This window comes from Pseudonaja textilis, chromosome 15, assembly GCF_049901715.1.
Source record: "Pseudonaja textilis isolate UNSWEBS1 chromosome 15, rPseTex1.2, whole genome shotgun sequence".
NCBI classification, from domain to species: Eukaryota; Metazoa; Chordata; class Lepidosauria; order Squamata; family Elapidae; genus Pseudonaja; species Pseudonaja textilis.
In genome coordinates, this window is record NC_142004.1 from 3,579,882 (window position 1) to 3,592,804 (window position 12,923).

Genomic DNA, 12,923 nt, shown 5'->3' on the forward strand with positions numbered 1-12,923 from the left:
ATTCAGATTTACCAAGATTTCTGCCTGTTGCTGGAGAGAATCCCGCATTTCTCCGCCGAGCTTCCTCTTTTAGCAGCGGGGGGAGCAATGTCCTTTCTCAACGCATGTCCAAGGGATAAATATACCGGCGTTCTCCATTCCTCAGCAGTTGCTCACTACGTAAAATAGTCCCGGATTGAGTTACGCCTGGGGTTGTGTCCTCCTGCAACTGAGAGTTTTGTCGTCGGAGCGAATGATGGCGGGGCGTGACCTTTTTTTTAAACATAGGAGCGTCTGTTTCGTCTGCAAAGGGTTTTTCTGGTGGTCCCTTCAGAAGGTCCCTCCAGAATCCATTCCCCATACTATTTATAACAGAATAACAGACTTTGAAGAGACTTTGAAGGTCATCTAGTCCAACCCCCTGCTCAAGCAGGAGACCCTGTGCTATTCCAGACAAGGGGCTGTCCAATCTCTTCTTGAAAACTTCCAGGAACGGAGCATGCACAACTTTGGAACTGTTCCACTGGAACAGAGTTGGAAGGGACCTTGTAGGTCATCTAGTCCAGCCCCCTGCCCAAGCAGGAGACCCTACACCATTTCTGACAAATTAGTTGAAGTCCACAAGTCTTAAAAGTTGCCACGTTTGAGGGCCGCTGATCTAGATGATGGTAACACCCCATTCCAGTTGACTGAGCACCTCAAGGCACAACGCTTGCTTCTGCATCTAAATTCTGGCCCCTGGAGTAAACGTTCTCCCATATAACCTTGGATTGACCTTGTTGGAAAGACACAAAAGCACACTGGAGAAACTTCACAAGAGCCTACACACCAAAGTGGCCAGACTCCGCCAACATAAGGAAGGGATTGTTTGTCTCCTACACACTCCACTCGCTGACAAGACCAAGTCTTTTGTCTCTAGTTCCCCCACCGCTGTAAATTTCATTCTTTGAACAATCCCTTCCCACCTTTGACAAAAGCCTGTAGGAAAAGGCTTGCGTTGTATGCGTGTTTCATTCTGTTGGTGGTTGTTGATGGTTCAACAAGGCACCCACCCATGTCACAAGGTGGTATAGTTAAGGACACTAAGAGAGACCTCTGTCACAGAGCGACCAAACTCTATGGAGAGCTCATCCACACATCTAGAATTGAGATGGTGTGATATTTGGAAATTGGTTGCACATAGACTTCAACTTACAACCACATTCTATTCCTATTCCTCTTCCCTTCCCTTCTCCCTTCCCTTTCCTTCCCTTCTATTCTTTCTTTCTCTTCTCTTCCCTTCTCTTCTCGCTTCCCTTCCCTTCTATTCTACTTCCCTTCCCTTCCCTTCCACTTCTCTTCCATTCCATACCATTCTTCTTCTTCTTCTTCTTCTTCTTCTTCTTCTTCTTCTTCTTCTTCTTCTTCTTCTTCTTCTTCTTCTTCTTCTTCTTCTTCTTCTTCTTCTTCTTCTTCTTCTTCTTCTTCTTCTTCTTCTTCTTCTTCTTCTTCTTCTTCTTCTTCTTCTTCCCTTCTCCTCTCCTCTCTAGTTTCCAAATTGTTTTATCACCAATAAATGTGTCGAGTTAGCAAATACTGCCTAGCCCCATGCTTTTTCTTCACTAATCCATATCCTTAAGTATTTATACTGCTTTCCACTAATGTCCTTTTACATTTCACGTATATAAATCAATGTTTTTCAGCCTGGGCAGTTTAAACTGTGTGGACATCAGCTCCCAGAGTTCCTCAGTCCGCATGAAATCTGGGGGTTGAAGTCCACACGTCTCAAAGTTACCTTCAATTCTGACCAGTGAGGAAAGATTTATATTCCTTGAAGGTCATCTGGGCCCTCAAAGTGCTAAGGACGAGTTGACTCCAAGGAATATAAATCCTTCCATTCCCCACCGCTCCATCAGAACTGAAGATGCTTCTTGGGTGAGAAGTGAAACGTCTTCAAAGAGGGCGGGGGGGAAACCAAAAAGTCCAGTTGCCTTTTGAAAAAAAGAAACCATGACTTGGATGCCTGAGAAGCTCCGTAGAGAATTTAGCCTCGGAGGCTTGGCTAGCGCAGGGATCTCCAAACTTGGCAACTTTTAAGGCTTGTGGACTTCAACTCCCAGAATTCCCTAGGCAGACTGGCTGGCTGGGGAATTCTGGGAGTTGAAGTCCACAAGTCTTAAAAGTTGCCAAGTTTGCAGACCTGTAGGCTAGAAGAGAGAAGCTATGAGACTTAATTCGATGGGAGCAGAGATCCTTTACGGCTGCCGAGAGTTTTCAGGCTCTCTGGTCGGTTTGAGTGGGGAAAGAGAAGGACATAATCTCCGGCTGCTGTTTCTGCTGGAGGTAGCTACGTGCTTAGCTAGCTAGCACCGGCGTACAGAGGTTGCTCAAAGGCTAAAACCTTGGAATGGGTGAACTTTTTGCCCTCTCCGATAAGGGAGGGATCTAGATAGTGAAAGAATGCTTAGAAGAACAAGCCTTGTTTACGGAGGTTGCAGGATTGCGCTGTGGAATTGGATCCTTCCTGCTGAAGGCTGATGCCCGATTCCCAAGAATGAAACTCATCTTACCTGTTGGGAAGGGATTTTCAATAAAAGGGGAAAGAAATCCAATATCTTTCCTTTCCTTCTTTCCTTTCCTTCTTCCGTTCCCTTTCCTTCCCTCCCTCTTCCCCTCTCTCATCTTCCTTTCCTTTCCTTTCCTTTCCTTTCCTTTCCTTTCCTTTCCTTTCCTTTCCTTTCCTTTCCTTTCCCTTCTCTTCCCTCACTTTCTTATCTTTCTTCCTTTCCTTTTCTCTCTCTTCCCTTCTCTTCCCTCCCTTTCTCATCTTTCTTCCTTTCCTTTCCTTTCCTTTCCTTTCCTTTCCTTTCCTTTCCTTTCCTTTCCTTTCCTTTCCTTTCCTTTCCTTTCCTTTCCTTTCCTTCCTTCCCTTCCCTTCCCTTCCCTCCCTCCCTCCCTCTCCTTCCTTCCTTCCTTCCTTCCTTCCTTCCTTCCTTCCTTCCTTCCTTCCTTCCTTCCTTCCTTCCTTTTCCTTCCTTCCTTCCTTCCTTCCTTCCTTCCTTCCTTCCTTCCTTCCTTCCCTCCCTCCCTCCCTCCCTCCCTCCTTTCCTCTCCATCCCCCCCCCACTATTTTAACTCCCAGTAAATGCACTGAGCATTTTTATAACCTCCATTCTAAGCCACCAGCTCAAGACTGCAATCTGTAATTGCGATTAATTGTAATTATCCAGCCCATTGTCCACACAGCCAGGAGACCCGTGTTCCGTCCCACAACTAAGGGCTCCAGGCTCAGGTCCAAAACCCAAGTTTGCAAAGCCAACCGAGAAGGGCCAATGGCCTCATTGTGTCACCTCAAAACAGGCCCTCCTCCTGGGCATCCACCAGCCCAAAAACGCCTTAGCCAAGGGGTGCCCATCTTTTCACACACCCGGAAGGGATATTTTGCGTATTGCGCAAAACACACCCCTGCGCATACCAAACATAAAGCTCCCAGCCTGCTCGTCTCTGCCTTGCCTTGCCTTAATCATAAACCCCATCACAGTCTCCCACATACGCCTGTACATGTGTGTGCAGGAGAGGATGTGTAAGGTTCAGGGCGATGTCGCAATCTTTCCGCTGTGCAGTCAGATGCTGGCCTAGTTCAAGATGTCATATCAGGAGGATTTTGATTCACGAGATGAATAACTCAGCCTAACAGGATGCTGAAAGTCTGCATACCCCCTGGATAGGTGGAGTCCAAAGGAGGCTAGGTTACCTTGGGTTCAAAGATTAGGAGCCTGCAGGTACAGGTAAATTAAAACTTGGTAAATGGGGATTTGGATCCTGGCTTATTTAGGGTTTTCTTATGCATTTATGTCTTCCTCCCTCCCTTCTCTTTCTTTCTTTCTTTCTTTCTTTCCCTTCCTTCCTTCCTTCCTTCCTTCCTTCCTTCCTTCCTTCCTTCCTTCCTCCCTGCTTCCCCCTTCCTTCCTTCCTTCCTTCCTTCCTTCCTTCCTTCCTTCCTTCCTTCCTTCCTTCCTTTCCCCATTCCTTCCTTCTTTACTTTCTTTTCTTCCCTTCCTCCTCTTTCATTCTTTCTTTTTCTTCCTTCCTCCCTGCTTCCTTCCTTCCTTCCTTTCTTTTCCTCCCTCCCTCCCTCCCTCCTCTTTCTTTCTTTTTCTTCCTTCTTATCTCCTGCTTCCCTCCCTCCTTTCTGTCTGTCTGTCTGTCTTTTTTTCTTAATTTTCTTTATCTTCCTCCCCACTTTCTCCCTTGTTGGTGACAACATGTAATGTTAAATACATACTTTTCTTATCTAGTTTTTCCTGACGTTATACCCAATAAAAACAGTTCAGGTTTAAAACCTACACTTTCCTTATCTTTCCTCTTTCCTCGCCACCTGTGTATCTTTGCCCAGATTTCTTTCCTTTTTTTTTTTTTGTCTTCGATGGAAGTTGGCTTCTGCCACGAAAGAAGTGCCTGCCTGTGCCAGGATGCATTCATTCCAAGGCTCTTGATTTAAGCTGTGGCAAGAATGCACCTCCTGGCCGTGCCAAAATATTTGTGTGCAACGGGTTGCTGGCAAAAGCAAGCAGAGACGTTTCCTTCCTGGGTTGGTTTTTTTTTTTTTTTAGTTAGCTTTTTACGGTCTGTCAATGATTCTCCAAGTTTGATTGCCCTTCCAGATTGTGTTGGACTTCAGCTTTGGCAATCTTCAACAAGACCAGCAGGATGGGAGCTGGAGTCCCAATGGAATCGGAAGGCAATCCATTGTAGCTTTGAACTGCTGTAAGTTGAGGACTACAATCCCACCCACAAATTCTCAGCCACGCATCTGGAGGGCCTTGCTATATTTGGGGAACCTGGTTAGCCATCTTTGTGAGATATGTAGCCTTTAAATCTTGGTCTAACGATCTTCCACCGCACTTAATCTATCTAATATCTGTGTAAACTTTTCCTTCCTTTCTGAGTATGTTTATCCCTCTTTTTTTTCAGGTAGGAGTACTTTACTGCCCAACCATATTGATTTTATCAGCAAATAGCTAATTTTTCCTGCAATGTATTAATTATTTTTTATGCCTAGCCCCATCTTGTGGACTACAGAAGCAACTGGGAAATATATATATATATATATATATATATATATATATATATATATATATATATATATATATGTATGTATGTATGTATATGTATATGTATATGTATATGTATATGTGTATGTATGTATGTGTGTGTGTGTATATATATATATATATATATATATATATATATATATATATATATAAATATAAAATTTAAGAACAAATAAAGGTTTGAGAATACAAGGATAGAGGGAATTTCGAACTGAAGATGCAATTAGAAATGCACAGGGGCTCACTTTTTTCAGTGCCATTGTAACTTTGAACCAGGTTGGATAAAAATCGATGATTTTTTTTTAAATCAGTTTTTTAAAAAAATTTAAATAGTTTTTTTTATTTTTACTATCGTCAAATTTATTTTAATAGAATGCTTTCGGAATAAAAATCTATCTAAAGAAACTTTTCTCTTTAAGGCGCATTAACAATGTAGTTCGTTCAGCACGAAAGGGAGCTTAGTAGCACAAGGCTGTATATTCTGCAATATTTACAGTTTTGGCCAACTCATTCCGTGAATCCACACTCTGCAAGCTGGGATAACATGCCCTGCATTGATGCCTTCCCACAATTTCACAGCAGAGATGATAGCTGCTATTTAAAAACAATGATTTAACAGATATAACAGATAACCAGAGTTGGAAGGGACCTATTGGATGCAATTCCCGACGGGATTTGCTTTGACATTGTTTTGGCCGTTGATCATATCAAGATGTCCTTCCAGGACAGAACTTAACGTGGGTCGTTTCGTGACTATTTGAAGCAGGGTGGGGTTTGATTGAAATCGAATTGATTTAACTCATGATGATTTAAATCGCTCGTAAAAAGGCTTGATTTAAAGTCGACTTGGTTCAATGTAGAGAAAAGGAAAGTCCTTCACTTAGGCAAGAAAAACCCAAAGGACACATATAGACTGGGTGAAACCAGGCTCAATAGCAGGAACTGGGAGAGGGATCTTGGAGTCTTAGTGGACAACCAGCTAAATAGGAGCCAGCAATGTGCAGCAGCAGCCAAAAAAGCCAATGCAATCCTAAGTTGCATTAACAGAGGGATACAATCGAAATCAAGGGAGGCACTAATACCACTCTATAAAGCCTTATAATCATAATAATAATATGGGAGATATTGATTTTTGAGAGGGCATTTCGGCCATTTTGAAGGACAGCGCTATCGATAGCCGGAATCTTTTGATTGATCTCAGAAAGGAACAAGATTGAACGCTTTAAAATGTCTCTTTTAACGTCAGCAACTTCCTCCTGAGGAGAAATGGGTGCCTTGTTTTTTTCAGTTTGGGAATATAGTCCGTCCTCTGCTTATGACCTCAACCGAGCCCAAAATTTTTGTGGTTAAAGGAGACGTTAAGGGAGGGTTCTTTTTTTTTATATATGTAACTTTTCCAACTGCGGTCGTCCAGTGAATCACTGCGGTTGGTAAATTAGTTAGTCCTCACCTTATGACCACAATGGAGGCCGCAATTGATGTTTTGTTAGGTGAGAAAATTTGTTCCGTGAGCTTTGCTCCGTTTTGTGACTTTTCTGGCAGCCGTCGTTAAAGGGAATCGCCTCAGTTGTTAAATTCGTAAGCCAGTTGTTAAGTGAATCTGGCTCCCTCCTATTGACTTGGCTGGCCAGAAGGTCGGAAAAAGGGGATCATGTGACTCCCCCGGGGCGCTGCCACCAGGGGGTTGGACTAGAAGACCTCCAGGGTCCCTTCCAACTCTTGGTATTCTGTTAGCTCTGCTTTTTCCTGGCCTGCTTTGCAACGGAGAACTTGTGGTAGAGAACTTGTGGTGCGGGTAGAATGATGTTAGGGGTGTGTGTGTGTATAAGAGAGAAAAACAGCATGAATAATCACTGCCTGGAGGAAAGTGTTTGGAGCCACACCTACCCTGCTCAAAGGGTGACTCATAAATTCTGTTTAAACATTGACTCTTAATCAAAGAACACAGGACTTAAGAGGGCAGCCATTCCTCCCCCTCCCACCTCCTCTTCTTTGCAAAACCCTCTCTCTTCTGGTACTGATGACGTTTGCTAGTTGGGTAATGAAACATCTGCAAGAAAACAGCCCAGCTCAAAGAGCACAAGCTCAAAAAATTTCACAATTCCTCCTCCTCCTCCTCCTCCTCCTCACAGCTCCCACTCCCTTGTAGCACTGGTGATGTTACCTAGTAGGTTAATGAAATGTCTGCAAGGAAACTACCTAGAAGAACACCAAGGACCCCACAGCCCTTCCTCCTCTTCCTCCCTCCTCTCCCAGGGTTCTGCGGTCCTGTTTTGCGTCCTTCTGACAAAATCAACGGGGAAACCAGATTTACTTAACAACCGTGTAACGAACTATAACATGTGCAGCAATTCACTTAACAAACCTGGCCAGAAAGGTGGTTAAAAACGGGCCCAAACTCACCGAATAATTTATCTCGCTCACTAACAGAAGTTTTTTTGGGGTGGGCAGGGTGGGCGTCAATTGTGGTCCTAAGTCTAAGGACTTCATACAGTTGCACGCTCTCGCTGATAGCAGGCAGTTCTTGGAGTCTCCTTAGAAATTCATTCAGAAGTTAGACCTCTCATTAATCCCAGGCCTGAGATTAATCGTGCAAGCTGCCTTGCTTGGGAATATTGTATATTTTGCTCTAATTTTCTTCACCGGAGGCAGCCACTTTAGTGTTACTGTTAAATTGACTGTTTATTGCACTGGAGAGATTGGTGAGAAGAGCCAAAAGCCGGAATATCCCTTTTCCGCCAGTTCTTTTGTTCAGGCAGGGAGAAAAGGAAGCGGAGGAAAATCATGCCAGGGTTAAAACCTGTCCCTTTGTGTGTGTGTTGTGTGTGTGTGTGTGTGTGTGTGTGTGTGTGTGTGTGTGTGTGTTGCCTGTACTCTGAACAAACAGCTTTACGATTAACCTAACCAGATAGGAACGTTGTTGTTACCCACTTAGTAGCTGAATGAATAATTACGGCATAATGATGATGATAATAATAATAATAATAATAATAATAATAATAATAATAGTAATAATAGTAATAATAGTAATAATAGTAATAATAATTGGTGAGATTCACAGCCTTTAGGGCTGGTTGGTAGCTCAACAGCTCGAGTCCCAACCAAGGACCTAGGAACTGTTCAGGTAGCGTCGGAGGATATAAGCTGCTCCAAGTAGGGTGGATTTTTGTAGAATCAGGGTATTCAAGTCTGATAAATTCAGGATTTCCAAATAGCGAGGCAGCCCTTTAGGTATTGCTTCAAGGGCATTAATTACAATTGGGATCACACACGATTTCCTTTCCCAAAGTCGCTCAACTTCAGTTTGTAAGTCCCGATATTTTGTGATTTTTCCTTGCTGCGTGTCTTCAATTCGTGCATCACCAGGTATTGCAATGTCAATGAACCAACCCTTTTTCTTTTCAACTATTGTTATGTCAGGTGTGTTGTGGGCCAAGTGCCTGTCCGTCTGAATTCTGAAGTCCCACAAGATCTTGACTTTTTCATTCTCCAGAACCTTCTCAACTTGATATTCCCAGTAGTTGGTACTCTACTCAAATCCAAACTTTTGGCACAGTTTCCAGCGAATGATTTTAGCAACTCGGTTATGGCGTTCTAGGTAGTCAGTTTGTATATTATTATTATTGTTGTTGTTGTTATTATTATTATATTTGTCAAGCCCCTGGTGGAGACTGAGGGAGAGGAGGAACAGCCGACAGGGAGTGGAAGTGTGGCCCCGGAGGTTGTAGAGGAGGCTGGGGAAGGGCAGAGGCCGGCTGGGCAGTCAAAGGAGGACCCAGGCCCATCCCCTCTCTATCCTAGGGCATGCAGAAAAATCCAGTTGCCTTTTGGTAAAAAAAACACACACACATTTGGAATGAAACTTCTGGAAGGTGTTGGAGAGCAATCCAAAGGGATCCGTTTGTGTGTGTGTGTGTGTTACGTGCATGGATGTACTTGCTGGCGACATGCAGTTTCCTGTATGGAAATAATCTGCGTGGAGAGACAATCGCAGGCAGCCCAAAGTGCTTGGAGTTCTCCAGCTCCATTTTGCAAGTGCAACCAACACGGTGAAAATTATTTTCATTTCACAACACGATAGGCAGGTTCAAACCATCATTTCAATTGGGGAAAATGTCCCAGAGCTGTGTACCAAGTGAAAATTTAGCTGGTTTAATAAGAATGTTCCGTTTACCTCTCTTCTAATGCAAAAACTCTTTTATCCCCCAAAGTCACCCAAAATGTCATTGCCTTGAAGAAGCTCAGGTGTGCTAGAGGGCTGAGTTATATTATTTGGAGGGCACCCCAGGTTGCAGTGGATTGCATTAGGAAAACCATGTCTGGCAAATTCCCTATTCCACTCCCTTGATGATGTTAGCTAGTTGGGTAATAAAATGTCTCACCAAGCTTAGAGAGCACCAATCCGTGTCATTCTTCTCTTTCTCTTTCTCCTCCTCCTCCTCCCCCCACCCTCCTCCACTAACCCCATTCCCGTCTAGAACTGATGGTGTTACTTAGTTGGGTAATAAAAGGTCTGCTAACAAACCACCAAGCTCAGAGAGCACCAAGGACCTGCCAATCCTTCTCCTCCCCTCCACAAATCCCATTCTCCTCAAGCACTGATGATGTTACCCAGTTGGGTAAGAAGAGGTCTGCTTAGAAAGCACCAACCTCAGCACCACAGTCCTCCTCCTCCTCCTCCTCCTCCTCCTCCTCCTCCTCCTCCTCTTCCTCCTCCTGCCCCGTTTTAGTGTCTTATGGAAGAGAAGGGTGGAAAATTAGAAGATCCAGGGCCCTTCCCTTTTTCCACCTTCCACTTTGCCTTCCTGCCTTTTCGAAGAGACCCAATCCAACCCCTTAGGAATTTGCGATCTGACCCAACACGTTTAGGAAACCGAATGGCAGTTATACCTGCAGCCCAGGTTAAACTCTCTGCACCTGATATCTCTTCCATCTCTGGCTGATTCAGAGATCTCTCTTTTTTGCCCCGAGGATCGCTTGTGGCTGCGTTTTTTGACGTGAGTTTGCAGTGCCAAAACTAGCAATTAGCTGCTTTCAGACTTTACTCGTTTCTGCCTCTCCCAGTTCCTCTTGAGCAGGGTTGTGAGGGTTGAAGCACTTCTCCTTTTCTTTTCTTTTTCTTTTGGGTGTTGGGGCTCGGCCTTTTGATCTACTCAAGATCTATCAATAAAGAAGGCTTTCATTGTGGGGCAAAGCAGGGGCTTGATTGCACGCTTGAACTGGGAATACGGAGTTCAGGAGGAGGCTTTTAGCAAGCGAAGGTAACTTTTGCTGACGTCAACCCAATAACTCTTCTCCTTCTCTTGTGGCTTTTGCGCAGATGCCTTGCTGGCTGATCTGGAATCTACTACCTCCCATATCTCCAAACGGCCGGTGTTTCTGACGGAGGAAACCTCATATTCGTATCCAACTGGAAATCACACCTACCAAGAAGTCGCTGTCCCTCCGCCGGTACCCCCTCCGCCTTCCACCGAGGCCTTGAATGGGACTGTCAGCCTCTCTTTAGACCAATGGCACCCCGTCCTTCCGAGAAATGCTCCCCAACAGGTATTTCATTTCCTAAATCTTAACTTTCCACACCCTGAGAATTGCATTCCTTCCAACCAAAGCAACTACTTCCCACAACACTCTCAAACTGTCTAGTAAGGCTGTATTGCTGTTCTTATTCTTTTTTTAAAAAAAAAAAACTTTATTGATTATAGAACTAAAATATCAAACAAACACATACACAATACACGGAAAAAGAAAATGATTAAAAACTAACAATTCTACTATCGACAGTCTGTGGTTCCTTGTTTGTTATCAATATTGGTGATATATTTACAAATACATCTTATTGCGAATATATAATTACTACCTCTTTTACATTTTACGTTGTTTACTAATATATTTTCTATGTTTGTTCTATCCAGTCATACCAGCATTCCCAGCTTCTATAATATTCTGATGTTTCTTTTTCCTTAAGTGCTAAGGTTAACTTATCCATCTCTGCGCAGGCTGTTATCTTCTGAATAACCATTTCCTCTGTTGGAATATCTGCTTGTTTCCAACACTGCAAAGGTTATTTTGGCTGCAGTAAGAATATGCAGTATTATATATTTGACTTTTTTAGAAATTTGTCTATTAAATATCCCCAATAGGAAGAATTTTGGTTTTAATTCAATTGCTGTTCTTATTGTGATGACCTGGGGTGTGGCACAAAAGCAACAAAGTCATGAAGTAGGTAAAGCCCCTTTAATTCCTCCAACTTGGTCGCCAACCTCGAGTTATCATCGACTGGAGAAAAAACTCTCCCAAGAACAGTTTTTAAAGGGAAGAAATTCCATCCAAACCCAAAGTACATATAGATTATAAATAAAAACCAACACAAACCACACTGCTGCAATTAACGAAACAGGGCAAGATAAGGAATGGCAGACTTCAAAACATGCCAGAACTCAGATAAGACTTGACAAACAAAGATAATTCACGCTTTGCTTCCAGCAAGGTGCTGTGTGCAAACGCCCTTTTAAAATCCTGTTTTCCCAGCTGCAGCTAATGAAGGGAATCAGGGCCCTTTTCTTCCCTGTAACCCACATTGATCCCTTCTCCATTCCTCCCTGCGTGCCCTAGGATGAAGAGGGGATGGCCCTGGGTCTTCCTCTGAATGCCCAGCTGGACTGTGGCCTTCCTCAGTTTCTTCCACAGCCACGGAGCCACACTCCCACTCCCTGTCAGCTGCTCATCCTCCCCCTTGGAATCAGATTCCAACCGGGGCAGGACACTTATCTTTCCTCTTACTACCTCCTTATGACTACAACTTTGTTGCTTACATCTTACGATTGATATCGTTTTATTTAGTGTCCGTGTATGGTTTTATGTTGATTGCTTATTTAGTATCCTGTAACTTATCACGTAAGGGTTGTATCTTGTGATTAATGATGGATGTGTTTTTACGATAACTCTGGGGGCAATGAGAATATATCTGCCGAACAAAACTCCTCACTGGCAACAGGAAGGGCATCCGGCCAGTAAACACTCAGCTCCATTCAGTTGTCCTGACTCCGCCCCACAAGGCGCTATGGGGTTGTTAAAAGAAGAAGATGGTGATAAATTAGATAAAATTATATTTCAATATGACCTCTTACAATCTACCCCAATCTGTCCCATATATGCGGATCTCAGTGGAACCATTTGACTCAAGTCTTATGTGCCATATTAAATGTTGTTTTCAAATTCTGGCCACCCATAAGGTAAGTTGTTTTAATATGGGGTTCTAACAGCTTTAATGCTTTGCTTAACGTTGGAAAAAAAACGGTCGTAAAACGGAGCGCAATTTGCTTTCTTGCTTAGCAGCAAAAACGTCAGGCTCAATTATGGTCATAAGCTGAGGACAACCTACCTGCGTAGCCAAATCCCCATGCCTGAAATGTATTTGACTGAGAAATTGTAAACTGCTTCGCACGTAATATGACGTTTTTAAATTTTATAACTCAATCCGCATTGTGCCCCATGAGATAAATTTCCTTCGGGGGAGGCCAGATAAATTTTGCATGGATTTCCTCTGCCTTCCGTCTAAAACTACTCTCTCTTCTTGGAAAGCATCTCTTTTGCAACATCATTACACTAAATGTGGTTAATTCAGTGGCTCCTCCGTGGCTGTTTTTGCATTAAGAAAAAACTTAATTATAGCTCGCCGAGGAGATGCTGGCTCATATTACTGATTGCAGTGTCTCCCCTTCACCCCAGCTAAACTTAGGACCTCGGATACAGGTAATTCCTATGTAGCTGGAAGTTTTACCAGTTTTGCCTTTTTGCGAATTGTCGGCCTGGGTAAACAGACCTCAAGTGCCACGCCCTCGGAAAGTCCTT

The 12,923-nt window shown here is 43.5% G+C and overlaps 1 protein-coding gene across 3 annotated transcripts in view; it reads left to right on the top strand.

Moving 5' to 3' along the window:
- Positions 1 to 12,923, top strand: part of PXN (paxillin) — a 45,149-nt gene that overhangs the window by 12,145 nt on the left and 20,081 nt on the right. For 2 of the 3 annotated variants that reach the window (XM_087913210.1, XM_087913212.1), the window contains exon 2: positions 10,393 to 10,619. In XM_087913210.1, coding sequence (XP_087769336.1) covers positions 10,393 to 10,619 — 227 coding nt within the window. Of the gene's footprint in view, positions 1 to 4,622; positions 4,726 to 10,392; positions 10,620 to 12,923 lie in introns of all 3 variants that reach the window. The other variant, XM_087913211.1, reaches the window with a different exon arrangement.